Source organism: Eumetopias jubatus, unplaced genomic scaffold, assembly GCF_037043125.1.
Source record: "Eumetopias jubatus isolate StellerSeaLion01/CBP00866 unplaced genomic scaffold, mEumJub1_p1.0 scaffold_1, whole genome shotgun sequence".
Lineage (NCBI taxonomy): Eukaryota > Metazoa > Chordata > Mammalia > Carnivora > Otariidae > Eumetopias > Eumetopias jubatus.
Window position 1 is genome coordinate 205,057,322 of NW_028274807.1, and position 25,464 is coordinate 205,082,785.

General features: G+C 55.1%; 1 protein-coding gene and 1 non-coding gene across 2 annotated transcripts; one reads left to right on the plus strand and one right to left on the minus strand.

Annotated features, from left to right (window-relative positions):
- Positions 1-1,065: 1,065 nt before the first annotated feature.
- On the plus strand, positions 1,066-1,172 carry LOC114196505 (U6 spliceosomal RNA). The gene has a single exon (XR_003606698.1). It is a non-coding gene; the product is annotated as a U6 spliceosomal RNA (small nuclear RNA).
- A 2,010-nt stretch (positions 1,173-3,182) lies between these two features.
- On the minus strand, positions 3,183-24,198 carry COLGALT1 (collagen beta(1-O)galactosyltransferase 1). The gene is made up of 12 exons (XM_088029052.1): positions 23,848-24,198; positions 22,027-22,137; positions 21,399-21,516; positions 16,695-16,829; positions 15,432-15,636; positions 13,287-13,406; positions 8,162-8,238; positions 7,975-8,081; positions 7,726-7,858; positions 6,435-6,562; positions 5,099-5,305; positions 3,183-4,881 (listed from the first exon to the last, which is right to left on the minus strand). Exons 1-12 carry the CDS (start codon positions 24,111-24,113, stop codon positions 4,614-4,616), a joined length of 1,875 nt encoding a protein of 624 aa, XP_087885178.1. The 5' UTR covers positions 24,114-24,198; the 3' UTR covers positions 3,183-4,613.
- Between the last annotated feature and the right edge of the window lie 1,266 nt (positions 24,199-25,464).

A 25,464-nucleotide genomic window follows, 5' to 3' on the forward strand; every position in this document is an offset into this window, starting at 1 on the left:
GGGGCATTCCATTTCTGGAGCACAGATACAGGGTGTGTGCCCCAAGTCAGAGGTGTCAAGGACCTCCTGCCTCCCTGCCTTGATTTCAGGGAGCCTCAGATCCCCTGGTGAGCAGGTTCTTCAGAGTCCTTCCTGTAGGACCAGTCCTGGTCCTGCTCCCCTGCGCCAGGAGTGGCAAACTCTGCTCCCTGGACCTCACCCAGCCCACTGCCTGTTTTTGTAAGTAAAGTGTTCTTGGCACAAGGCCACGCTCCATTCATTCATTCATTCATTCATTCATTCATTCAGCTCAATCTGCGGCTGCTTTCATGCTACAACCGCAGAGTTCAGTCTTTTGAATTTCCTGTATTAAACCCTTTGTGTTAAAAGACCTCAAGTGGTTTTTCGGGGCGCCTGGCTGGCTCAGTCAGTAGAGCATGGGACTCTTGATCTCTGGGTCATGAGTGCAAGCCCTGCATTGGACATACTGTTCACTTAAAAAAAAAAAAAAGACCTCAAGTGGTTTCTATTTCCCACCCTTAATCCTGACTGCTATGCTACACCAGGATACATAAGAAATTATGATACATCCATAGACCCAGCCACGATTATAGTCTGCTAAAACGATAAATATGGTAGACTGAATAACCCCTCCATCAAAGATACCCACATCCCATTGCCCAGAATCTGTGAAAGTTTCTTTCTTTCTTTTTTTTTTTAAAGTAGGCTCCACGCCCAGCATGGAGCCCAACACGGGGCTTGAATTCACAACCCTGAGATCAAGACCTGAGCTGAGATCGAGTCTGACGCTTCACTGACTGAGCCACCCAGGTGCCCCTGTGAATATTACTTTAAATGGCAAAAGGAGGGGCACCTAGGTGGCTCAGTTGTTAAGTGTCTGCTTTCGGCTCAGGTCATGATCCCAGGGTCCTGGGATCGAGCCCCGCATCGGGCTCCCTGCTCAGCGGGAAGCCTCTTCTCCCTCTCCCACTCCCCCTGCTTGTGTTCCCTCTCTCGCTGTGTCTCTCTCTGTCAAATAAATAAATAAAATCTTTAAGAAAATAAAATAAATAAATGGCAAAGGGAGTGCTGGCTTTGGCAGCACGTAGACCTAAATTGGAATGATACAGAGAAGCTTAGCATGGCCCCTGCACAAGGACGCACGGAAATGGCAAAAGGAACGTTGTAGATGTAATTAAGGATCTTAAGATGATGGGAATGTGATCCTGGATTACCCAAGTGGGTCCTAAGTGTAATCACAAGGGTCCTTGTAAGAGGGATGGAAGAAGGTCAGATGAAGAAATAGGAGACGTGAGACAGAAGCAAGGGATCACAGGGAGTGGCTATGAGTCAAGGCATGCCAGCAATCTCCAGAAGCTGGAAAAAACGAGGACATGGAATCTCCCCTAGATCCTCCAGAAGGAATCCAACCCTGCTGATATCTTGACCATGCCCAAGTGAAACTGATTTCAGACTTTCGAATATAACTTGTGATACATGTATCAGTGGAAACATGGAAATATGACTCTTCTGGAGACTTTATCAGAATAAAATTGGGATTCCCAGTCACCACTTTTAAGCTTCTAACCTCTTCAGTCTGGAGGCAGAATCTGTTTTAATCAGAGAGATTTCATAGCGAAGGATGCTTCACTTCATGCCACAAAGAAGACCCTTCTAGAGACTCATGTCCCCAAGAGGCTGAATGGGACTGGCGCAGGATTCTCAACCAGAGCCCTGTGGACTTCTGGGGCCAAATCAGTCTTTGTCACGGGGCTGCCCTGTACACTAGAGGACATGCAGTGGCATCCCTGCCCCCCCTCCCAGATGCCAATAGCACCACCCCAAGTCACCACAACCAGAAATGTCTCCAGACATCACCCAATGTCCCCGAGAAACAAAAACACCCCAGCTGAGATCCATTGGGTTAAGATAAGATTTAGAAACATCCCACATAATTGGAACACATGAGAAATGACTCCAATGTTCTATGAGAGATTAATAAACTTGCATCATCCACCTCTGTAAACACACGATGAACAGTCAGGATTAAGCAAGAAGGGTAAATACGGTAGCTGCATGAAGTGAGCCATGCACACACGTGAACCCAGCATTTTCACCTGCATCGACTCACCCAACTGCAGGAAGGATGTGTCATGTAACACGGCTTGCAGTCAGGTGGTGACAGTCCGGGGTCAGAACGGCCGAGTGAATGGCGGTCCATCACCATCGCTGAATATTGTATGTAACAACCCAAAAAGAACTCATAGACATCTGCCCTGATTAGAACGCCCACAATATATTGTTAAATTTAAAAAGAAAATTGCTGAAAAACCGGGTGCAATTTGATCCCATGTTTATGGAATAAAAATGTGTTGAGTCGGGTGGAGGATGGGCGGGGGGAAGGTTGAATCCATTTATGGAACATGATCCTCTCTTTGGAAACGTGTGTATATTTGCACCATGCGCATGGGTGAGACTGGAAGGTTTTTCACCAAAATGTTAATTGTTGTCGTCTCTGAGGATATAGGATTTAATTGGGCTTTTTCAATTTGCTTAGCTGTATTTTCTAACTCTTCCACAAGGATTACACACCGTCTGTGTTACTTTGTAGAAGCCTTGGGTACGTACCTACGCACTCTAAGGGCTTAGGAATCTTGAGAACCTTTCAGTATTTGAGGAAGAGCTGGGTGTGGCTAAATGCCCCGCCTCCATCGCCCCTGGGGTGGGACCACTCTGAGGCACATGCTCTATGCTATCTCCTGAGGTCCCCAGTGGCCCAGACTCAGTTGCTCATTGAAGCCTCCTGCAGGTTTCCTCCCCTCCTCGGCTCACGTCCCCACCCCCATCGGGGCTTCCTGGGGTCACTTCTGGGACAACTCAAATCCTCATCTTGGAGTCTGTTTTCTGGAGACCCCAAAATGACAGCGTCTCTCCTCATTCTGTCATCAGAGATGATCCTGCCGTTGACCCCACAGGATACATTGCAGTGGGCCCCAGCTGTCCCTGAGCTATTTCAGGGAAGTGTTATGGGGCAGGCCAGGAGATGCGGCTCTCACTACACCCTCCCCCCTCATCCCTCCACCACTGGGCTTCCCTCCAGCGCCTGGTCTCCTCCCACATCTTGGCCGCCGGCAGTGGGGGGAGTGTGAGTGTGTGTTGGTGGTGAGCAGAGCAGTTGGCCAAGAAAAGAACACAGACTGATGTGAAAACCAACCAGGAACATTTAATAAAAAAATAAGCAAGTTATCCAGGACCTGACCCAGTGAGCAGGTATCCCTAAGCGAGCAAAGCACCGCTGGCTGGCTCTGACATTCATTCCAGGCTGAAGGCACAGCAAGTCCTCCAGCCCATGCCGGGGAGCACCTGCCCAGGCCATGGGTAGTACCCTGGTGCAGCCGAGCCCACACAGGGCCCCAAACACACGGTCCTACCAAAGGCTTGAATGTAGGAACCCCACAGAGCGGGTAGAGCCCACGCCTGAGATGCAGGCCCGGGAGGTCAAGCAAATGGGGTGACAGGTCAACACAGGAGCACGGTGAGCACAGGAGACCCAGCCCCTGTTTTTATCCCTGGCCCCCGCCAGGGGGGCCGGGTCCAGGGGAGCCTGCATGTGGCCATGTGGTCGCTGGGACCTGCAGCTGCCCCTGGTGAGGGGAGAGCCACCCTCCCTCCTGGGTGGTGGGGGGACTTTGCGCACAACTTGGGTGACCGAGGGGCAGGTGGGGATCAAACTCTCAGCCAACCATTCTCCAGTCCCACTGGGGGTCCACGAGGTCTGGTACACAGTAGGCGCTTGATAAACACCTGCTGCATGAAGAAAGAAGACTCATCTTGTTCATCTCGGTGGCCCAGCCCTTGGCACGTGGCCCCGCACAGACGTGGGTGATCCGATGCTGACCCAGCAACTGCCACACCGTTTGGTATCACTAATGCCTGGCCCACACTAGGCGCTCTCTAGACGAGTCAGGAAGAAGCCAATCGAAGAGTGAAAAGCACCTGGTTCATCTTCACCCCCAGCACCAAGCTCAGTTCCCAGCACACAGCAGGCACTCAATAAATGCTGAGTTAATAAGGACTTGTCTTTGTGTCACAAGTACCAGGCACATAGTGGGTGCTTGATAGGTGTTCAGAGAAATGAAGAAAGTGTCTTGTTTACCCCAATATTCTCAGAGCCCAGAATGGTTGGTGGCCAACATACAGTAGGCATTCAATAAATATTTCAATGAATTAAAACAATGACTGTGTATCACTAGTGCTGATTCTTGGGGGGGGGGGCGGGTAGGAATCAAAACAAGCTTGATGGCTGAATCAGTCACCGGAGGAGGGGATAATTATGCCTCACCCGCTGCCAAACACGGGAGCCCGGTACCCGGTGAGGACTTCAAGGGTTCGGCACCCAAAGACACGAACGAGGAGGTCTGGTTCCCCCGATCCCCCGGCGTCAAGCCCCTCTCCTGGCATACAGTAGGCACTGCGTTAAAGCTGCCTGCGTGCACGTGCTTGCCGAGCCAGAGCCTGCTGCACGCCCCTCGCGGGGAGAGAGCCCTCCGTGGCCTGCGGGGGGTCCGCGGGGGGGGGGGTTGCGGGGTGGTGCCGGGCCCACGAGGCCGCTTTCGGTGTTTGGCCGCCGGCGCTCAGAGCTCGTCGCGCGCCGCTCTGTCCAGGGGCGACTGCAGGACGTCCGAGTTCTCGGCCTCGCGGCTCAGGGCCTGCTGCTCCCGCATCTTCTGGGACTTGGCGCGGTCCCAGTCGGTCTTCACGTGCTCGTTGTTCCACACGACTGAGGTCTCCGTGTCGCTCACGTACCCATCGTCCCCCGTGTAGTGCGTGGGGTAGACGAGCAGGGGCTCCACGGAGAAGGCGCGCAGGTTGCGGGGCGAGAAGTGGGCCTTGTACTCGGACCTGGGGGGCGAGGGGAGAGGGGGCCTGGCGTGGACTGGGAGTCGGGGACAGATGGAGGGGGCCGTGGGAGGGGACAGACTGAGACAGAAGTGGGGGGGGCCGGCATGGAGGGAGGCGTACGCAGAGGTGACCCGGGGATCCGCCAGCCCCACGCCCACCGAGCCAGGACAGCCCCACAGCAAGACCCCGGCCCGGGTGCCCGCAGCGAGCGTCTCACACTGGGTGCTTGTCAAACATGACGGGCAGGAACTCGTCGACAGGCAGCATCTTGGAGAGCGGCTGGGCGGCCAGCAGCTTGCGGGCGCCCTGCAGGGAGATCACGTAGGCCAGCGTCCAGTAGGAGTAATCGGCCTCCACCAGGTTCCTCACGCGCGGCACTGCCTTCTCCGGGTGCTCCACCTGCATCCGCTTCCGGCCCACATAGCTGCGGGTGCAGAGTCAGGGTCCTGTCACCCTCTTCCCGCCCGCAGGAAAATGCTAACCGCGCAAGTCTGAGATCCAGTGAGCCTCCGTCAGGCCCTGGGGTGGGAGCGGGCTGGGTGTGTTTGGGGGAGCAACCAGGAGGCTGGTGTGACTGCCGGACCAGGGAGGACCACAGGGGTCTGGGACGTGCAGGGAGGAGACTGAGTTTTTTCCAAGGGTACTAGGGAGCCATGGGAGGATTTGGAACTGGGAAGGGGAAGACGTCCTGGACACTCTCTGAGGCTGAACCACAGGAAGGAGTGGGGCTAGAAGGGAAGCTGCTCTAAGTTCAGAAGGCCGGGGGGCAGCTGGGCAAGGTGGAGGAATGTGGTGAGTAGCTGGGGATGAAGGGGTATGGCTTCTACATCTTTTACTAGCACGGTCCGGAGTCTGGGGCCTAGAACCTGTATCAGGGCCCTGTACGCAGGAGAGAGAGAGAAGCGGGGGGGAGGGCGAACCAACTCACCTAGAGGAGATTCCAAAGGACTGTTCCAGAAATAGGCTGGCCACATCCTACCTAGTGCTGGTCTAAGTAAGACCCAGGCTCCCTGGGTATGCCCCCACATTCAGTCATGCCCTCAGCTCCTGGGCACACCCCCAAGCCCTGGCCACACTTACCCTAGCCCACACCCCAAGATCTTCAGCCATGTGCACAGGCTTCCACGTCAAATCTTAGGCATACCCCATCTCCTTTGGACTCACCAAGTCTCCAAGGCCTGACAGAGCCCCCTCCCCACAGGCCAGGTCCCGAGATTTCCAGGTCATCCTCACAGGCCTTTGGCCCTACCCCACAGGCCCTACCCCCCAGGCCTTAGGCCACAGGCCTAACCTACAGGCTTTAGGCCAAACCCTGACTGCTCTCGGATCCAGGGACCACGGGGCCCCTCACACAGGCTACACCTTCTGCCACACCCCCAAGAGTTGGCCCAGCCTACTAACCTGCAAAGACCCTCAGACCTCCAGGCCCTGGGCCACACTTCTGAGCTCCAGACTGCAGCTCCACCTCACTCCAAACTGAGCCCCCGAGCCCCAGCCCCACCCCAGTGCCACCCAGGGCCCAGACCCCATGGCCAGCCCTGCCCCACACCCACATGAGGTCCCAGTCCAGACTCTCCCGCTCCACGTCCCGCATGAGGTTCAGCAGGCGTCTCTTGAAGAAGATCTCAAAGCGCAGGTCATCCTCGAAGACAAGCGACTTCTGCAGCCCACGGTCCACAACCTGAGGGAGGATGCCCTGCCCACATCAGACAGAGACCAAGGCCAGACCTGACCCTGAAGTCAGCTCTGCTTCAAGGCTGGGCAGCAGGAGAGAAGCAAACGCAAGCCTTCCTCACCATCTTCTGGATAGACCTCTTGGCCATCAGCTCCTTGCACACTTGGCAACATGTGCCCTGACCTCGGCCTTGGCCTGGCTTCTACTTCCTACCCCAAGGTCTGTGCCTGTGCCAATGTGTGGCAGCAGGCAGGCCCCCAGCCTTCAGGCCTCAGGCCAGATGTCACCGATGAGGTCCTCCCCAACCACTGGCCAAAGCTGTCAGCTGAGGACAATTCATGGCCCTCCTGCGGGTGCGTCGCACTTAGTTTATTATGGTTTGCCCATCAGTCACCCCACATCCCTAGGCTGTGAGCCCCCTGCAGGGGCCCACATCTGTCTTGGTGGCTGTCACATTCCCAGCACCAGCACCAGGCCAGATGCACAGCAGGTGCATGGGTGCTCGCTGAATGCACTTGAGAATTCTCAAGACTGAGGAGGGTGACTGTCATCTGCCAGAAAAGGGCACCCTCCTTGCTCACAGAGCTCACCCCTCTAAGAGGCAGGGCTGGGCTTGAACCGGAGTCTGGACGCCTGGATAATGCAGCCTCTGCCCCATGCCGTCCATGATGAGTGTCACTCAGGGAAAGAGCACTGTCACCTCAAATGCCCAGACGCCCCATCTGGCTCCGTGCCCGGTGGCTCCAGGTTTGAGTCTCGGCCTCTGAGGGTGGCTGACGAGCCCCTGGCGCGGGGTTAGTGTTGCTTACTGTCCCTGTGGCCGTCACTGCTACTTGTAAATGTTGAGCTCAGAGTCCAGGCCCTCCAAAGACATGTGGCAACAGTGGGGTGGGAAGAGGCCTCACTTGGGGGTCCTGGGCCTGAGACCCCACCTTCTATGGGAGCCTGGCTCATCCCTCCCTCCCTAGTCTGCTTCCCCCATCTGCACAATGGAAGGACAGCAGCTGCCCCAGCCAGGCCACTGGTGACATGCAGGTGAAGTCATGTCGAAACAGAGGTCCCGTGTCCTGCCCAAGCTTCAGAAGCCTGCAGGGGGCGCCAGCGAGTCCCTCCCTGAGCTGCCAGAAGCCTGAGGTCGGCCCTGCCCTCCGCTCCCCTGCCAGACCTACCTCCTTCCAGATGTTATAGTGGCTGAGGAAGCAGCCCAGCTCGCCCTTGGTGAGGGGCCGCCCGTGGTAGGGGTCCCGGTAGCCGGGCAGCATCTGGATGCCCAGCGCCTCCACCTGGCTGGTGTTCATGGCTCTGCAGGCGGGGAGGCGGGGTCAGAGGAAGACCCACTGGGCCGGGCCTGCCAGGGAGTGGTCTACACCCCGGGTGCCCACTGGCTCCTCCCCCCCGCGGCGGGACTCGGGACGCACTTGCCGTCCACGGCCTCCACCAGCCGGCACTCGATCTCCTGCGCCTGCAGGGCCCGCAGCATGCGCTCCCGCCGGTCCTGCCGCCGCTTCAGGTTGATCATGAAGACCTGTGGCCCAGAGCTCTGGTCGGACCCTCTGGCCCGGCCCCCACCCCCCACCCCAGCCTGCCAGGGGAGGCCTGGCTCACCTCGTCGAAGCCCATCTTGTCAGGTGTCTTGGGGGGCACTGAGATGAACCTGGAGGGCTCCGCTGGTGGGTGCTTCACTGTGAGGCAGAGAGAAGGGGGGTGTTGTCAGCGGGGTCACTGGGGGAGGGGCTCTAGCCTCTTAACAATGTCCCTTCCCTCCCCCATCCCCTCTGGGAACCCTGTCACCCTGAGCTCCTTAGCCTGGCACCAAACACAATGTTGGTGCTGGTCTCTTTCCCCCAGCACCTCCTCACTCTGGCTGTTGGCACTGCCCCAAATGCACCCCTTCCTACCTCAGGACCTTTGCACATGCTGGACCTCTGCCTGAAACAGCTTTCCCTCCTCCCCTCCTTCCCCTGAGTTCTCAACTAAGATGCCCTCTTGAGCTGGAGCAGGGTACCTCCTCCTGGCTCCCACAGCATCTGGCCTTCCATCATCAAACCCCAATCCTGTGGGCCCACCTCCCTGGCTTTCTGTCAGCCACAAGCCCCACAGGACAAACACCAGGTCTGCCCATTGAGTCCCCAATGCCCAACGCTTGGTACACAGCAGGCCCTCAATAATTACTCATAGAATGAACAAAGAAATGATGGCAAGCTGTGTGACCTTGACCTGTCGGGGCCTTGGCTTTCCTCAAGTATAAAATGGGGCTCCAATTTTATTTTTTTATTTTTTAAAGATTTATTTGTTTGTTTGAGAGAGAGAAAGTGTGCATGAGTTGGGGAGGGGAGGGAGAGAGGGAGAGAGAATCTCAAGCAGACTCCACGCTGAGCATGGATCCTGACACGGGGCTCAATCTCAGGACCCTGAGATCATGACCTGAACTGAAACCAAGAGTCAGATACTCAACCGACTGAGCCACCCAGGTGCCCCGGCACTCCAATTCTAAAAACCTCCTCCACCCAGAGGTTTCAGGAGAAGCTGCCATGAAATGACACACATTATGGGTTGAATCGTGTCCTCCCCAGTATGCTGGCATCTTAGCCTCCAGTACTTCAGAATGTGACCTTATTTGGAAATAAGGTCTTTACAAAGACAACCAAGTTAAAATAGTGACTGGGGTCCTTATCAAAATGGGCATTTTGGATCCAGCCAAGCACACAGAGGGGAGACCACAGAGACACACCGGGGGAAGGTGACTGTGTGACTGGAGTGGCATGTCTACAAGCCAAGGCATGGCAAGAATTTCAGAGTGGCCATGATCACTGCCCTTCTCGCTGCTATGAACAGTGCTCAGACCACGTCCCCAGGGGGCCTGTCCTGACACATCCCTGCTGGCTTCTTTCAGAAGGATCAGATCCATGGGCGGATAGGAGGCTGGGGAGGCTGGCCCAGAGGAGCCCAGCCTGACGGTGATTGCGGCATCTGCCCCATCAAGAATAAAGGCCCTGTGTGAGCTTGAGGGACAGACACAGGCCCCTCTGTCTGGGACAGGCCAGGGTGCGGCCAAAGCCAACCTGGGTCCCCCAGGGACACTGCATCCCTGGGGTATCCTCCCGTCCAGGGCTCTTCACAGCTCTGGCCGCCCCCTAGCCCTCTTTGGGGTGCTGGAGACCAAGAGCAAGATGTTGGGATCCGAGCACCCAGATTCAAACTCCAGATGCCTTTTCCCTTCTCCTGAGCTTCTGCCCCTCCACTTGTGGGTATGGCGGGCAACAAGGCCTGCCTGTGGGGAGGGAGGATCTCCTCACTCTTTGTCATCAATTCTGGGAAGATGGAGCACATCAGGCATCCAGGAGCAAAGCAATGAAGCCTTTCCAGAAAGTCACATCACAGTGATTATAAAAACCTAACACCTCCAGACCCGTCATGGGGGTGAATAATCAAATTTCGCCAAAGAGAGGTCTGGCCTTTGTGCCCAGTTCCTGGAAGATCGAAGCCCTCTACATATCCTGCCTGATAAGAGTGTGTTTGCTTGGGGTCTTGGGCCACACTGGGTGGTCTATGCCAACAGTGTGATTTAGGGCAGGGGTCTTAGGCCACGTGGAATCAGCTTGCCCCCTGCAGGGGCTAGAGACGGAGATCACCCATGCGGCAGTCAGCCAGGTCCATGTGAGTGAGCCTCAGTAAAAACCCCCGACACCGAGGCTCAGGGAGCATCCCTGGACAGCAGTACACCATGCGTGTGGTCACACACTGGTGCTAGGAGAAGTGAAAGCTGTCCACAAGACTCCACAGACAGGGGACACCCAGAAGTTCCATGCACAGAACACCCTGGGTGTCTCCACCCCAGACACCCCTTCCCTTTGCCAACTGTAACCTGTGTCCTTTCGCTCGTCATAAACCCTAACTGTGAGTGTAACAGCTTCCAGTGAGTCCTGTGTCCTGCTACTGAATTATCAAACCTGAGCGTGGTCTTGGGGACCCACAGACCTTGCAACTGGTTTAAGAAGTAGAGCAATCTTGTGGGTATTTCCTAACTTCACGCCCACTGAGGCATGTCTGGATCTCCCTCACACACATGCATGGGAAATCCACAGCAACCCTGGGGAAGATGGGAAACACCTTCCATGTCCCTCATGAGAAGACTGGTAAAGTGACGTGTGACACAGCCAAGACTGGATAAATCTATGCTTAACACGACACAACAAGGCAGGGAACGAGCCACAGCTGCACACGGCAGTCACGCCAGCACCAGTGAGATGCTGGGCGGAAGACATGGCGCTTGAGAGAGGCACGTTGGGTGATTCCACTTACAGAAGCCCAGGACCGCCATAACCCATCAGCCGATGAAACTGGGGTGGCGGGAGGGCCAGGGGAAGGCCCTGTGGCTGATGACAGGATATAAAAGCAATCATCACGCCACACGCACACCACCCATTACCACAATGTGTGTTAACACTCAACAAACAGGATTTATACTGAGCAAGGGTTACGGGACCGATGGGGAAAGATGCTCCATTGTCCACAAGCAGGGGGCAGGGAAGGAAGCAGGTTGCAGGATTCCCCATCCACAGGGATCTCACTGAGCCTTTCTGCAAGTCTGAAATTTCATCGTCAGACTTTTGAACGCATGAAAAATCATATGCACAGCCCAGGTCCAGGTACCCACATATGGATGGAGAGAAAATGCAGTCTCTGCCCACACCAGAAGGAAGGATTTACACAAATATCTGAAACCTCCAGACCCTCCTTCTGTTTGTTCTGTATGCTTTGCTCTGGCCCTCGAGACACAGGAATATATTCACCCCTCTGGTGACTTCAGTTTCTAATAGTTTCTAACTGAGCCTGGGTGGCTCAGTCAGTTGAGTGTCTGACTCACTCTTTGGCTCAGGTCATGTTCTCACGAGAGCCCTGCATCGGCTCTGCTGGGTGTGGAGCCTGCTTAAGTCTCTCTCTCTCCCTCTCGCTCTGCACCGCCCCTGCTCTCGTGTGTGCTTTCTCTCGCTCTCTCAAAAAATAAAAAATAGGGCGCCTGGGTGGCTCAGTCGTTAAGCGTCTGCCTTCGGCTCAGGTCATGATCTCAGGGTCCTGGGATCGAGCCCCGCATTGGGCTCCCTGCTCTGGCGGGAAGCCTGCTTCTCCCTCTCCTGCTCCCCTTGCTTGTGTTCCCTCTCTTGCTGTCTCTCTGTCAAATAAATAAATAAATAAATAAATAAATAAATAAATCTTTAAAAAAATAAAAATAATAAAAATAAATAAAACATATTAATAAAAATAAAATATAAAAAATAACAAAATGAAGTAGGAAAACTATGGCGGCCTGGGAGACATTTCTCAGGGGCCAGTCACCAGTTGGAGCTGGTGATGAGCAGAGACCCACCTCTGTTGATTGCGACCTGGTGGGGCTGCTGGACCAGGCCTGGGCATGTGTGTGTGACAAACGCTCAGGTACTGCAGGGGTCTTCACCCTGGTGACCTTGCAGCCTCCAGGTGTCACCTCAAAATCCCCCAAATCCCTGGCGCCTGGGTGGCTCAGTTGGTTAAGCGACTGCCTTCGGCTCAGGTCATGATCCTGGAGTCCCGGGATCGAGTCCCGCATCGGGCTCCCTGCTCGGCAGGGAGTCTGCTTCTCCCTCTGACCCTCTTCCCTCTCGTCCTCTCTTTCTCTCTCTCTCAAATAAATAAATAAAATCTTAAAAAAAAAAAAATACCCCAAATACCCCAAAACAAAGAGGGCAGGGTGCGGTTCCATCTTCAGCCACCAGGGGGTGCCACAGACAGAACTTTCTAGAGAGAGGTTTAAGCGTGGGAAAGGAGCCCCAGAGCAGGGCTCTTCCCTGTCTGTGCAGTGGGAGGATCGGCCGTGCTGCCTCAGGGGCCTTCTGGAGGATGTGTGTGGACAGCACACGGCCAGGCCCTCATAGAAGTACACATGTATCACTGTGTGGTGGCCCTGGAGCTCCCCAGCTGGGGCAGGAGCCGGCTCAGCCCCGTGTGCTTGTCCTATCTCAGGGCCCACTAGAGGGGTGGCTAGTTTACTAGTTTATGGATTTATCTGTATATATATTAGAAAGACATGAACTTGCAACTATGGTAAAAATACCTAGTTTCCTTTTTTAAATAAATGTATTCAAGTGAAGAAAAAGAAGCGTCTGCTTAAGATAAATATTAAATAATGGTGGGTCTGGGGTTTGGCAGGGGCATGGATAAGGACACAGCCCAAAACGGTGGTGTCCCAGACACTGCCATGCACATAAAGGTCCGTCAGCGAAAACTTGCTGCCCCTCTGGTCCTCCCGTACCCTCTATGGCTCCCAACTGCCCTTGGGGAAAAGGCCTGTTCCTCAGCTTGGTGTCCAAGGCCCCTGCCCCAGTCCCGCCTGCCAGCTCTGCCCAGCTCACCACCTTTATTTCTGCCCCGTCAACCTTGGCTGTTCTCTGAGCTCACACTCCCTCCAGCCTCCTGGCCTTTGCCCGTGTTCTCCCTCCAGCTGTGATCTTCTTCCTGGCTAACTCCTACCCACCCTGCATCTTCATGCCACCTCTTCCCAGAAGCCCATCCTGACTGCTCTCAGGATGCCGTCCTTGCCAGAGTGGGGACAACCATCCACCTTGTTCATGCCGGGTCTCCCGCTCCCAGCAAAGCGAAGGGCACACGCTCCATCAGTGTTCAGGCGCCGTACGTGAGGTGGCAGAGAAAGGGAGGTGACTCGGCCCTCCCCGTCTGGCGCGGGCGGACTCACCCATGACCTCCAGTTGCACGTGCAGGAAGCTCTCGGCCTCATCCTGCAGGGAGCTGTGGGCCCTCAGCGGCACAGGCAGGAAGCCGTAGGCCTCCTTGTTGCAGACGTACATCTGGACCTCTGCGGCCGAGGGAACAACAACCCAACGTGAAAACGGTGCGAGGTGGTAGAGCCCCACCCTCCCCAGCCCAGCCGCACCGCCCAGGGCGGCCTGGAACCTCAACGGGTCCCCCTGCTCCCGGCACCCGGTACCCGCAGGAACTCCTCAGCTCTCCAGCTGGGACCGGGAGCCAGAACAGGGGTTCGCGCTGGCCGGGAGGCCCGGAAAAACTCCAGAGCTGTTAACGAGGGCGCCTCCCACGGCCACCGCCTCGTTCCCCCACGGGGTTCTGGTTCTGCAACACGGCCACCCCCACAACCACACAACAGCCGGAGGGCAGCACAGAAGCCACCCTGAGGCAGGAACAGGAGATGCGGCTGACCCAGACGCAGTAAGGGCACCCCCATCTGCATTTGCCCTTTTCGGGGTGGTCTAAGGTTTTGGGCGTATCTTTTTTTTTTTTTAAGTAAAAAACCCCAATGAAAAATGATTTTCACCTGAACTGCTTAACTTTTTCTGTAAAGGGCCAGATGGTCAATATTTACGCTTGTGGGCCAGACAGTTCTGTCTCAATGACTCAGTTGCAGCTAGAAGGCAGAAGCAGCCAGAAATGAGACTTAAATGAATAAGCGTGGCTGCGAGCTGATGAAACTTTATTTATAGGCACTGAGATTCGAATTTTATACAATCTTCAGATGTCACAAAATGTTATTCTTCATTTTTTTTCCCATTCAGATGACCAAGTATAGACTTCTCATATATATTTGGTCTTCGTCCACAGTTCCAGGCTCAGTTCCCAAAACCCTTGGAATTTCCTAGATGTTGAGAGCTTAAAGGTGTCTCTTAACGTTAATAAGTGACTTTTGGAAAGCACTGAAAGAGGAACCTCCCTCCACCAACACACACACTGGTTGCCAGTGGAATCAACCATGAATAGAGGGTTGGAACTTTCAGTCCTACCCCTCTGATCTCTGGGGAGAGGAGAGGAGCTGGAGGTTGGATTGCCAAGTGCCAATGATTCAATCAATCGTGTCTATGTAATGAAGCCTCCATAAAAACCCAAAAGCATGGAGTTCAGGGCGCTTCCGGGTTGGTGAACACGTGGAGTGTGGGGAGAGTAACATACCTGGAGCCTGGAGGGGGCAAGGAAGCTCTGCACCCCTTCCCACATACCTCACCCTAGGCATCTCTTCAACAGGCTGCTCCAGAGTTATATCCTTTTATACTACACCGAGTCACCTAGTGAGTAGATGGGTTTCCTGAATTCCACACACTGCTCTAGGAAATTAATGGAACCCAAGGAGAGCATCTTGGGAGCCTCAGATTTATAGCCAGTTGGTCAGAAGCACAATGAGAACATGGGTTTGTGGCCGGCATCTGAAGCTGGGGTGGGTGGCAGTCTTGTTGGACTGAGCCCTCCTCAACCTGTGGGATTTGATACTATCTCTGGAAAGATAGTGTCAGACTTGAGTTGAATTGGAGGACACCTGCTTGTCCTACAGAGACAATGGCTTGTTGGTGTGGGGAAGTTCCCCCCCACCCCCCGACACACACACTCATGAGAGAATTAGGTCCAGGAACCCAAAAGACATACTTGGCTTGTGGCTATAGAAAAACAGATGGTGGGCCAGATTTGGCCCATGGGCCATTGTTTGCCAAACCATGGTTGAAAAAAAAAATGAGAGGTCAACTGTGGCTGGCTGTGTTCTTTTTCTCTTTAAAACGTTTCTTCCCCAACTGTACAAATAGGTAATAATTATGCTCAGCTACAGAAAACTGGGAGAACACAGGAGAATATCAAGATGAAAATAACCTTCAATAAAGAGGTCTTAAAGATATGGGGAGTGAAGTGACCCGGCGAAGCCGAGGCTGGAGAGAAAGGGAGTCCTGGGGACATCACCTGAACACCTGGATACAGCCACACCTGTAGCTGTCCCTGCACCCTGCAGTTCTGGTTCTGGTTCTGCGAACCTTCTGTGGGCTCGACACTGGTCCCAGAGAACCAGACAGATGCCCCCGTGCTGGCAAACTCCCTGTGGGCTCACCTGCTTGCTTGCAGGAGAAGGCAAAAACAATGATGTCGTCGAAGGACCACGTGTAGTCAGGGTGAGGCGGGTAGAACGCCAAGTTCCTGGATGCTGCCTTCCGCAGGTCGATCAGGAAGGTTGAGTGCACCATGGGAACGGCAAAGCAGCCCCGGCGGTCCCGCTTGCGAATGGGGATGTAGGCAGGCGTGCGCTTGTAGTAGCCCTGCAGGGAGGAGGGCGCAGCTCTATATGGGGGACCCTAGAGGTAAGGCTGGAGGCCTGGGACAAGGGGAGGCACAGAACAGTTGGAGAGCAGGACCCAGGTGCCAGCCTCTGGCTGTGGTGGGGCTCTCCCCAGATGCAGAGCTCTGGGCATGGTCAGGCCTCATGTCCACCCCCGGAGCCTCAGGCGGTGGGGCAGGGGCAGATGAGGGAAGGTAAGCAGCTGTGCACCCGCAGACCTAGCTCAACACTTCAGATCAGAAAGGAAGCACTTGAAGGAGGAAATGAGAAAGCTGAGAAAGGGACTGGACATTCGTGATTCCCTGACTTACACAGGATTGAACATTAGACGTAGGCCTTCAGGGAACTTGGGCTACGACATATTTTTTTAAATAGAAACCACTTAATTGTTCACTTTAAGATGGTGAGTTTTATGTTATGTGAATTGCCCGTCAATTAAAAAGATAGCAGGAGACAGGAGGGGGGTCTTGGATCTGGCATGGCCCCCGCTCCAGCACCTACTCTTTCACTTCTCCTGGTGTTGCCCACAATCCCAGCCTCAACCCTAGCGTGGGACTTATGGCCCAGGCTTTGGCCAATCAGAACCTGGCATTTTCCTGGCTTCAGGAATTGGCTCAGGTGTAGAAGGAGACTGGACAAGGCCCAAAGTGGACTTTGGCTGGATGATGATGGGATTGTGCCCCAGGAGTCTGAAAATGAAGCCACCCAAAGGATGGAAGAAGAAAGGAATGTTGTTTAACACCTGGATCAAGCTGTGCCTAAAGTCCTACCTGGCACCACGGCTTCCTAGCTGTGTGAGCTTAGGCAAGTCAAGTCCTCTCTCCCTGTATTTCTGTTTCTGCCTCAGTGACTGGGAAGGGGGTGGGGAGGAGAGGGCACAATCACAGACCCTCTGTCAAGGAGCTATTTAAGGATTATCACCATGGTGTTGTAAAGCGCTCACCATGAGGTGGTACGATAAGTTAGACTCCAGCCACAGTCCCCACTCGCTCACCCCCACCATCCCCCGCCCCCACCCTACCCCAGCAGCACCCTGACCTGGGAAGTCATCCCGCACCAAAAGTTGGAGTATGCGGCCCGCGAATCCAGCATGGGAGCCACCACCGTCTTATTCTCAGCGATGAGGAGACTTAGCATGTTCGGGTTGAGGATCAGGTTGTCTGCATCCACAAACTGCAAAATACCCAAGAGAGCATCAGCAGGGGCCACAGGGCTGACCTGGGCTAGGCCATAGCTCTGAACAGCTGGGGCAGAGGCCAGAGTCCTGGACGGGAGGAAGGGGGCGGTCTGGGGATCCTGGAGTAGCAGACGGGGCCCTGGAAGCCAGCGGGTTCCGGTCCCTCCACCGCCCGGCTCTCCCCCGAGTGACAGGCCAAGTAACGCTCACACAATGAAATACGCTCAAATACACTCTGTAGCAAGAGAAGGGACAGACCACACAGCACAAAGCAACACAAATGGGGCCCAGACATGCCTCTGGGGGGGACATGGAACATGACAGTAAGTGCACCACACAGCGCCATTTATGGGAACTTTTCAAACAGGCAGCGCCTGTCTATGGGTGGGACGGTGGGAGCAGAGGCCAATTCCTCAGGGAGCGGCTGGGAGGAAGGCACTTTGTCTAATGTGAATTACGTGCTGATAAAGAGTGTACAAATCAGATCTTTACGTAAGCTTTTTGTTTTCCTTTAACGCCTTACGTGTTGGGATACAAAGATGGTAACTTGCCTGGTGCAGCACGGAATGAAATCCACCAACCCAGGAATAGGGTCACCATCGGTCCTGCTGGTTCCCCCCGCCCCAAAACCATGTGTCACCAGCACTCTCCAGAGAGGCCACACCAGGAGGCTCGCTGCAGTGCTGTTGATCACACAAACTGGGGAACAACCCGGGAGTCTAGCAGTGGCGAACCAGCTAGAGAAGTTCCGGCCCCATCCCACTGCAGAGCAAGTCGAGACAGCTAGGAATCGTGCCACAGAAAAGGATCAGGTGAGGGTGTCCCTGTCCACTGGGATGTGAAGACACGCAGGCCACCATGCAGTGCAGAACTCTTAGGAGGAACTCTTAGGACTGATTGATTTTTAAATGCATCTGATCCACAGATACGCTTTCTGTCTCCCACGCAGGATTTTTAAAACCTTTAAATCACTCGCCACACACAACAGCGAGAACTTGAATTCCAGCCTTCTCTGGCAACTCCAGAATAGCATTCCCGCAGGGCAACCCCCAGCTGGAGACGGAAGGTGGCTGCCCCTTGGGACAAGCCGTGGGGCTGTTCCCTGCCCAGCCCCTGCGAACATTTATATGTGTGACCGCTGAATATATACACAGTAAAAACAGCCAGAACGGTCCGGCAGTTCCCTGAAGAGTTACACACAGAGCTATGCACGACTCAGCGATTCCACTCCTAGGTACGCACCAAGACAACTAGAAACAGACATCTGCACCACCGCCAGGTTTGCAGTGGCGGTGGCCACGGGAGCCAAACGGTGGAAGTGACCCACGTGTCCATCAATGGAAGAATGGATGAACGAAACGTGGTCCATCCACACAATGGAACATCACGCAGCCTTAAAAAGGAACAGAGCTCGGACACACGGCTCCAACACGGATGAACCTTGAGAACATCGTGCTGAGTGAGAGAAGCCAGACAAAAAATGCCACATATCTGTGGGCACAGAAAGCAGACTAGTGGCTGCCAGGGCCTGGGGGAGGGGGAGGGGGAGTGACTGCTCATGGGGACGGGGCATCATTTGGGGGGATGGAAATGTTCTGGAGCTAGAGTGAGGTTGTGGTTGCACAATATAATGAATGTACAAAATGCCACGGAGTTGTTCCCTTTGAAACGGTTAATTTTATGTTATGTGAATTGCACCTCAATTAGAAAACACGGAAACCAGCCAGAAAGTGAGTCTCTCCGGGAGGTAAGATGACAAGGTTCGCTTGTTTTTTCTTCCCTAAGTGTCTTATTTTTTCTTGTATATTTTCTTACAAGTAACACCCATAGCCTTTGCAAAAAGAGAAAAAAAGAGGTGCCTTTTTTTCCTTGTAAAAAGAGGTCTTTTTTTTTTTTTTTAAAGAATTCCTTTTAATAACAATTTTAAAACACTGGACAAATGATTTCACATCCCAATATGGATTTCCAAAGTCCCCAGTTACAAAAAGATACTGGTATGTCAAAAGCTCGCTTTTCTTTTTTTTAAGATTTTATTTATTTATTTGACAGAGAGAGAGAGCGCACAAGTAGGCAGAGAGGCAGGCAGAGGGAGAGGGAGAAGCAGGCTCCCCGCCGAGCAGGGAGCCCGACGTGGGGCTCGATCCCAGGACCCTGGGATCGTGACCCGAGCCGAAGGCAGCTGCTTAACCGACTGAGCCACCCAGGCGCCCCTGTCAAAAGCTCTTTTGAGTTTTGAACCAACATGTAGAGTTCACCCGAGTTTACTGAGGGAAAAAAGTGAAAACCAGCCAGGCTCAAACCATGAAAGCAAAACCCAGGGAAGCAGACAAGGCGGTCCTGTGCTAGATGGTTCCAGGAGGTTCCAGTCCCACCTCTGCACCTCACTGGTTCCGAGTCTCCACCAACAAGCACGTTGTCACCTCCCTCTCTAAGCCTCTACTCTCCCATCTGTAAAATGGTCTGATGAAGGCATCAACCTACAGGGCCCCCAGGAAGAGATTGTTCCTTTCTTTCTCCTCTCTGCAGTGAGAGGCTGGGGATATGGGGTCCTCCTGTCACCCCTGCGTCCAAGGACGTGTCCCCTCGGCCCAAAAAGGCATCCTCAATTTACTTGCCTTTCTCTGCGGTCCTGCTCCAGGCCTCCCGCTGTGCCCCTCCCCTGCCCCAACAGGCCCGGCTCCCATGGCAGCCACAGGGCTTCTGAAAATCATAAATCAGAACACAGCTCTTGGGTGCCTGGGGGGCTCAGTCGGTGAAACGTCTGCCTTCGGCTCAGGTCACGATCCTGGAGTCCCGGGATCGAGTCCCGCGTCGGGCTCCCTGCTCGGCGGGGAGTCTGCTTCTCCCTCTGACCCTCCCCCCTCTCTCTCTCACTCTCTCTCTCTCTCTCAAATAAATAAATAAAATCTTTAAAAAAAATAAAAAAAAAAATAAATAAATAAAAGAACACAGCTCTTCCCTGCTCATATACCCTCCGTGGCTCCTCATTACCCTCAAAGTAAAAGCCAAATCTCTGCCTTGGTCTGACCCCCACCCACCACTTCAGGACCACCCTCATCACACCCACCCTGGCCTCCTCGCCAGTCCCTGACGGCCCCAAGCTTGCACCCTACTCGGTTCCCTCTGCCTCAGACACTGTCCCCCAGCTTCCCCTGAGGCTGGCTTCTTTGTTCCTTCAGGTCACGGCTAGGGTCTCCTCCTAAGAGAGACCCCCAACCCTGCTCACTCGTCACTACACCCTGACTATGCCAACTGTTGTGGCTTGAATGGTGGCCCCCAAAAGAGAGGTTGAAGTCCTGACCCCTGGTACCCTGTGACTGTGATCTTAGTTGGAAATAGGGTTTTGCCGATGTAACTAGGATGTAGGTTTAGATGGGGTCAGACTAGAGTAGGGTGGGCTCGAAAGTCAATGACTGATGACCTAATAAGAGGAGGAGAGACAGAGAGACAAGCCCACGGGACCACAGAGACAGACAACGGAGGGACACGGCCACAGGCCACAAGCCGAGGAGCACGTGGAGCCCCTGGAGCTGGAAGAAGTGAGGAAGGATCCTCCCCTAGAGCCTGTGGAGGGGACAGGGCCCTGCTGACACCCTGACCTCAGACTTCTGGCCTCCAGAACCGGGAGACAATACACTTCCGCTGTTTGCAGCAACCCCACCCCCCCACCCCACCCCGCGGTGTGTGGTTCTTTGTCACAGCAACCCCAGGACACTGATCCATCACCAGCTGCCTTTCTACAAGCACAGCACTGGCTGCCTCTAGGTACTCAGTTTTGGTTTCTGGTCATGGCCCCCCTTCCTGGGACACTAGGAAGGCAGGGCTCAGCCCGTGCTGATCCTCATTGCGTCCTCAGGCTCTGGCAGGTGGTGGGCAAGGGAGGGGCTCATGGAGGTCTGCTGACTGAATAAAGAAGGTACAGACCACAGCTCGGGGCCTGGCGCCTAGATGGAAACCAACCACAGGCTCCGTCAGGCTGGCATCATTGCCTTCAGCCTCCATGGGGAGGCAGGCCCAGCGGCCAGTGCCATCCGGCCCCACCCGCACCAGGGGAGGGGGTCACGTCCAAATCAAAGGGATGGGCTGAAGGAGCTCTCACAGGCCTGCGTGCAGGTACCTTCACACGAATGCATTCCAGCCTGAACCGTCCCTTCCTCCAGAGGCAATGGCCAGCCCAGGAGAAGGAAGTGAAAGTCGGGCCTCAGCAGCCCAGCGTCTCCAGTGCCCCCCCAGATCTCCACCCCATCTTCCGGCTTCTCGGCAGTCACCCAGAGGAATTGTGGGGGGCACAGAGGTGGCAATAAAGAGGAGACAACCCAAGGGTCCAACCACAGGGGATGGTTGGGGACAGCAGCTGATGATTAAGAACTCTGGAGGCCCTGGATTGAACCCCAGCTCCTCCACTAACCAGCTGTGTCACCTCTGACAGCTCACTCCCCCTCTCAGAGCCTGTTTCCCTCGGTAAACAGGCTTAAGGATGGTCTCCACAACCCACTGATCCCCCTTTCCTCGGCGGCCAACCAGATCTCCCCCACGATCTCAGAGTATTTGGCTGAGAGACTCACCAGGATGTAATCGGCCCACATGTCCCGGGCAGATTTCAAGGCTGCCTGGCGCAACTTCATGACGTGCTCATAGCGTGAGTCAGACCAGTGTTTGGGGCCCTCCTCATCCGGGTAGGACCTGCAGAGAGACAGCTGTGATGTGCTAGGGATGGGGCACTGTGGCAACCCAGAGGGCAGTGGTCAGAGAGGTCTTCCTGGAGGAGGGGATGTGTAGGTGGAGAGGTAAAGAAATAAACCCTGAAAGGCTGAAAGGAACCGGGGCTCTGCACTGCCCAGGGGCGCATGGGGAAGCTAAGCAGCAGGGGCTGGCCCTGGGGCATAGAGTGAGACTGGGAACAAAGCAGTAGGCGTCCACCAGGAGGACAAGGGAAGGAGGGAACTCTAGGTGGAGGGAACTGTGGGGGCAAAGGTCCAGCTGGAGGGCTGCAGCCCACTGAAGCCAAGAGCGGGTCAGAGTAGCCACGGGCAGCCCTTAAGGCTGCAGAGTTGGGCTGGAGAGTCAGGGGCAGAGGGGCCGGGGTTGTCACAGGACAACAGGGAGTCATGGAAGGTGTGGGAATAGGGGCACGGCCCAGTTGCCTGCGGCGGGGGGCGGGGGGTGGCTGTCAGGGCAGAACCTGGAGTTCACCTGGGCTCTTCTGCTGGCCGCCACTCCACGGAGTGGTACAAACTCTTTACAGCCACCAGCCATTCCCGCAGCACAGCCGATGTGTTGTCTGAGTTGTGGTCTGTGGCTACCCTGCAAAGCAGAGCAAGACAGTCAGTGCGAGACTGGGGAGACTGAGGCAGCCCCGGGCAGCCTGAAGCAACATGGGCTCCACACCCCCAAGCTGGCCTTCCAGCAGCTTATGGCCCTGGGCAAGATGCTTCCCCCTCCATGCCTGTTTCCTCATCTGAAACAGAGATGAGGACTGCACCTGCTTCACTGGGCTGCAGAGGGGATTAAACAAGCTAATTTTGGGAAAAACACATTAGACACTGTTAGTACTACTGAGCACCTAGGATCTTATAACCACATTAAGTACTAAATACTGTGATTTAATTTAAAAATGTATGTATCATCTACCCCCATCCCACCTTCCCCGATTCTCTCTTATGAACAACACCATCTCATAGCGGCCTGTGCTTCCTCATTAATTCAACAAACATTTCCTTTTTCTTTTTTCTAAAGATTTTATTTATTTGACAGAGACACAGCGAGAGAGGAAACACAAGCAGGGGGAGTGGGAGAGGGAGAAGCAGGCTTTCCGCGAGCAGGGAGCCCGATGTAGGGCTCCATCCCGGGACTCGGGGATCATGACCCGAGCCGAAGGCAGACATTAATGACTGAGCCACCCAGGAGCCCCTCAACAAACATTTTTTTTTTTAAGATTTATTTATTTATTTGAGAGAGAGAGAATGAGAGAGAGAGAGTACATGAGAGGGGGGAGGGTCAGAGGGAGAAGCAGGCTCCCCGCCGAGCAGGGAGCCCATTGTGGGACTCGATCGCGGGACTCCGGGATCATGACCTGAGCCGAAGGCAGTCGCTTAACCAACTGAGCCACCCAGGCGCCCTCAACAAACATTTCTTAAGCATCAACTGCGTGCTTGCATTATCCAGGCTGGGGAATCCGGGATGGAGCGGTGAGGGCCATTTAGGAGTCCACATGAAGAGGAGAGCTGCTCTCCCCTTAAATAAGTTATTAAGTTGCCAACCATAGCAGTGATGACTAGTAACGACAATATAATAATAGCCACAGTTCTGGTCACTGAGCACCAAGCCAGAGATGCCAGGCACAAGGCCTCACGTGCATTAACTGGTTAATCTTCGGAGATGAAGGCAACCAGAGTTATATTAATGCCCCCATTTTCCAGATTAGGAAACCGAGGCAGGAGGCGGGAAGTCACCAGTCAGCCGACATGGCTCTGCCCCATTCCCCTTGCGGGAAGGATCCACGCCCCCACCCTTGGCCACCTGGACCCGTTACCCACCCACCCACCCACCCACGCTCGTCAGAGGGCAGGGGATCTGACTCAGGCTGGGTTCAGGATCCAATGCCTCAGAAGCTGAAAAGACTTCCTGTTAGTGGAAGTGCAGTGTGGGCCGTGGGGGCTCCAGGCTCCCCTTCTTGGGAGCTGTGAGCGCTCCGAAGGCGGTTTGAGGGTCAGTCCCAGGCAGAGCGGCCCAGTCCTGGGCTGGGCACGAGCGGTCCCGGATCTGCCCTAACCGCGGGGCCAGAAAGCAGAGTGCGGTCGGTCAGTCCCACAGCGGCGGGACCGAGACGGGGAGGGAGGGACAGCAAGCAGAGGGCCCGCACGTCTGGCCCGCCCCGAAGAGGGAAGCAAGCGGGGGACACGCGTGGGTGCCTGCCAGCTTCGCCCAGTGCCAGGGCAGCAGGCAGCGCGCGGGGTGGAGCCGCCGGCAAGGGGGCGGCCGGCCGGCCGCGGGGAAGGCGGGTGCCGCGCTCACCACAGCGCCGTGCGCTCCCGCGGGTGCCGCAGCCGCTCGAGCGCGCCCAGCGTGGCGGGCAGCGCGTGGGCCGCGTTGCGCGCCACCAGCGCGATGAGGACTCGGGGCGCCTGCAGCGGCGACTCGGGGCTCCAGCGCTCCTCCGGGAAGTAGGCGGCGGCGCCCGGCGGGCCCCCCGGGGGCGGCAGCGCCAGCAGCAGCAGCAGCAGCAGCAGCACCGGGAGCGGCCGCCAGCGCCGCCTGCACGCGCGTGGGGCCGCCGCCATCGCGCCACGCGTCGCCTTTAAGCCGCTTTTCTGCCGGCGGACGCGGACCGCGCCTTGAGCCTGCCACCGGACCCCGCCCTGCCGCGCGCCTTAAAGGGGAGGAGAGTGCCTGGCGTGAATCAGCCGTCTGGGCCCGCTTCCGGGACCCCTCCTCCCGAGGGCCTTTAAAGGCACGAAGTGCTGCTTTACGCAACTCCCGCCAGCAGTCACGTCAGTCCGCTGGCCCGCCCCGACGCCCCGCCCCCGCTCCCGCCTTAAAGGCACAGAGCGCTTCTAGCTTTCCCATTTCACGTGACTCAGTGCCGTAAAGGTGTCAGAGCTCGGAACACCCCGTGCCTCCTGACACCTGCCCCAGCCTGGACCTTCGCCTGATACGCCATACCACCTCCATTTGTATAAGACCGAGTCTGTACCACCGGGCGGACCTGGCTAGTTAGGACCTGGTTTCACGGGGATGTACCCAAGGGCTGGTGGGTATTAAGCGCGGGGTCCCTGGCGTCCCCAGACCTGGCTTCAAATTCAGCCCCCACCGTGGGCTCCCAGTGTGAGCCTCAGTTTGTCCATCTGTAAAATAGGGTCTTTACTGACCCCGCAGGGTTGGCGTCAGATGGAGCCAGATGATACTTGCAAGTGCTGAGCACGCGCTCCGGGGGCAGGGTGGGAGTTTCCATAGAAATGCTACCAGGGATTGTTTCCCAATACTCTAATGTACTTTCGAATTGATTGTTTTTGTGTCATTCTTAAAAATTAAGTTTTAAGAAGGATGCTCAGGTATACATTTGTTCGTATGGTGACCGGGAGGAAAAGATTCAGTATTGTTAAGTAAAATTCAGGGCCCAGGTCGTGTGGCCTTGTGCTCAAGGGACAGTAGGGTGTGAACTTAAGGAAGTAAGACAGGGCAGTGGGCTTGACCCAAAAGCCCCAAATCTCCCAGCTTGGCTAGCGGAGTCACCTGATACTTGCCCTTCCTCCTCCACGTCCTTCTCATTGTCCATCGTCTTGTTCCAATTTCATTTCTCTCCTTTGCTTCTGTTCTCCAGATTTTTTCCACAACAGTCGTTTGCTCAAGTTCAGTTTTCAGCTGAATATTTTGGAAACACAGCCTAAAATGTACTGGTTATACGATGGACTAAGGGGGTGAGGGATGGGAGTGGAGGAAAGGGATCTGGCCACACTTGGTCACTGCTGAATCCGAGAGGGGGCACACAGGGGTGTACTTTTGGGGTATGTTTTGAAACTTTCTGTAACAAAATGGCAAAAATCATTTTACACTCTATGGACCTGACAAGGAAAGATCATTCATATTAAGTTAGAAAAACAGAGTAACAAGACACGTCCCATACCCTGATAA

What these genes read in the sequence shown, in the direction of transcription:
- COLGALT1 (XM_088029052.1), bottom strand. Translation starts at nt 24,113, where the DNA reads ATGGCGGCGGCCCCACGCGCGTGCAGGCGGCGCTGGCGGCCGCTCCCG. An exon ending in CGGGAGCGCACGGCGCTGTG is followed by an intron (nt 22,138 to 23,847) that starts GTGAGCGCGGCA and finishes TCTGCTTTGCAG; the next exon opens with GGTAGCCACAGACCACAACT. An exon ending in CGGCCAGCAGAAGAGCCCAG is followed by an intron (nt 21,517 to 22,026) that starts GTGAACTCCAGG and finishes GTCTCTCTGCAG; the next exon opens with GTCCTACCCGGATGAGGAGG.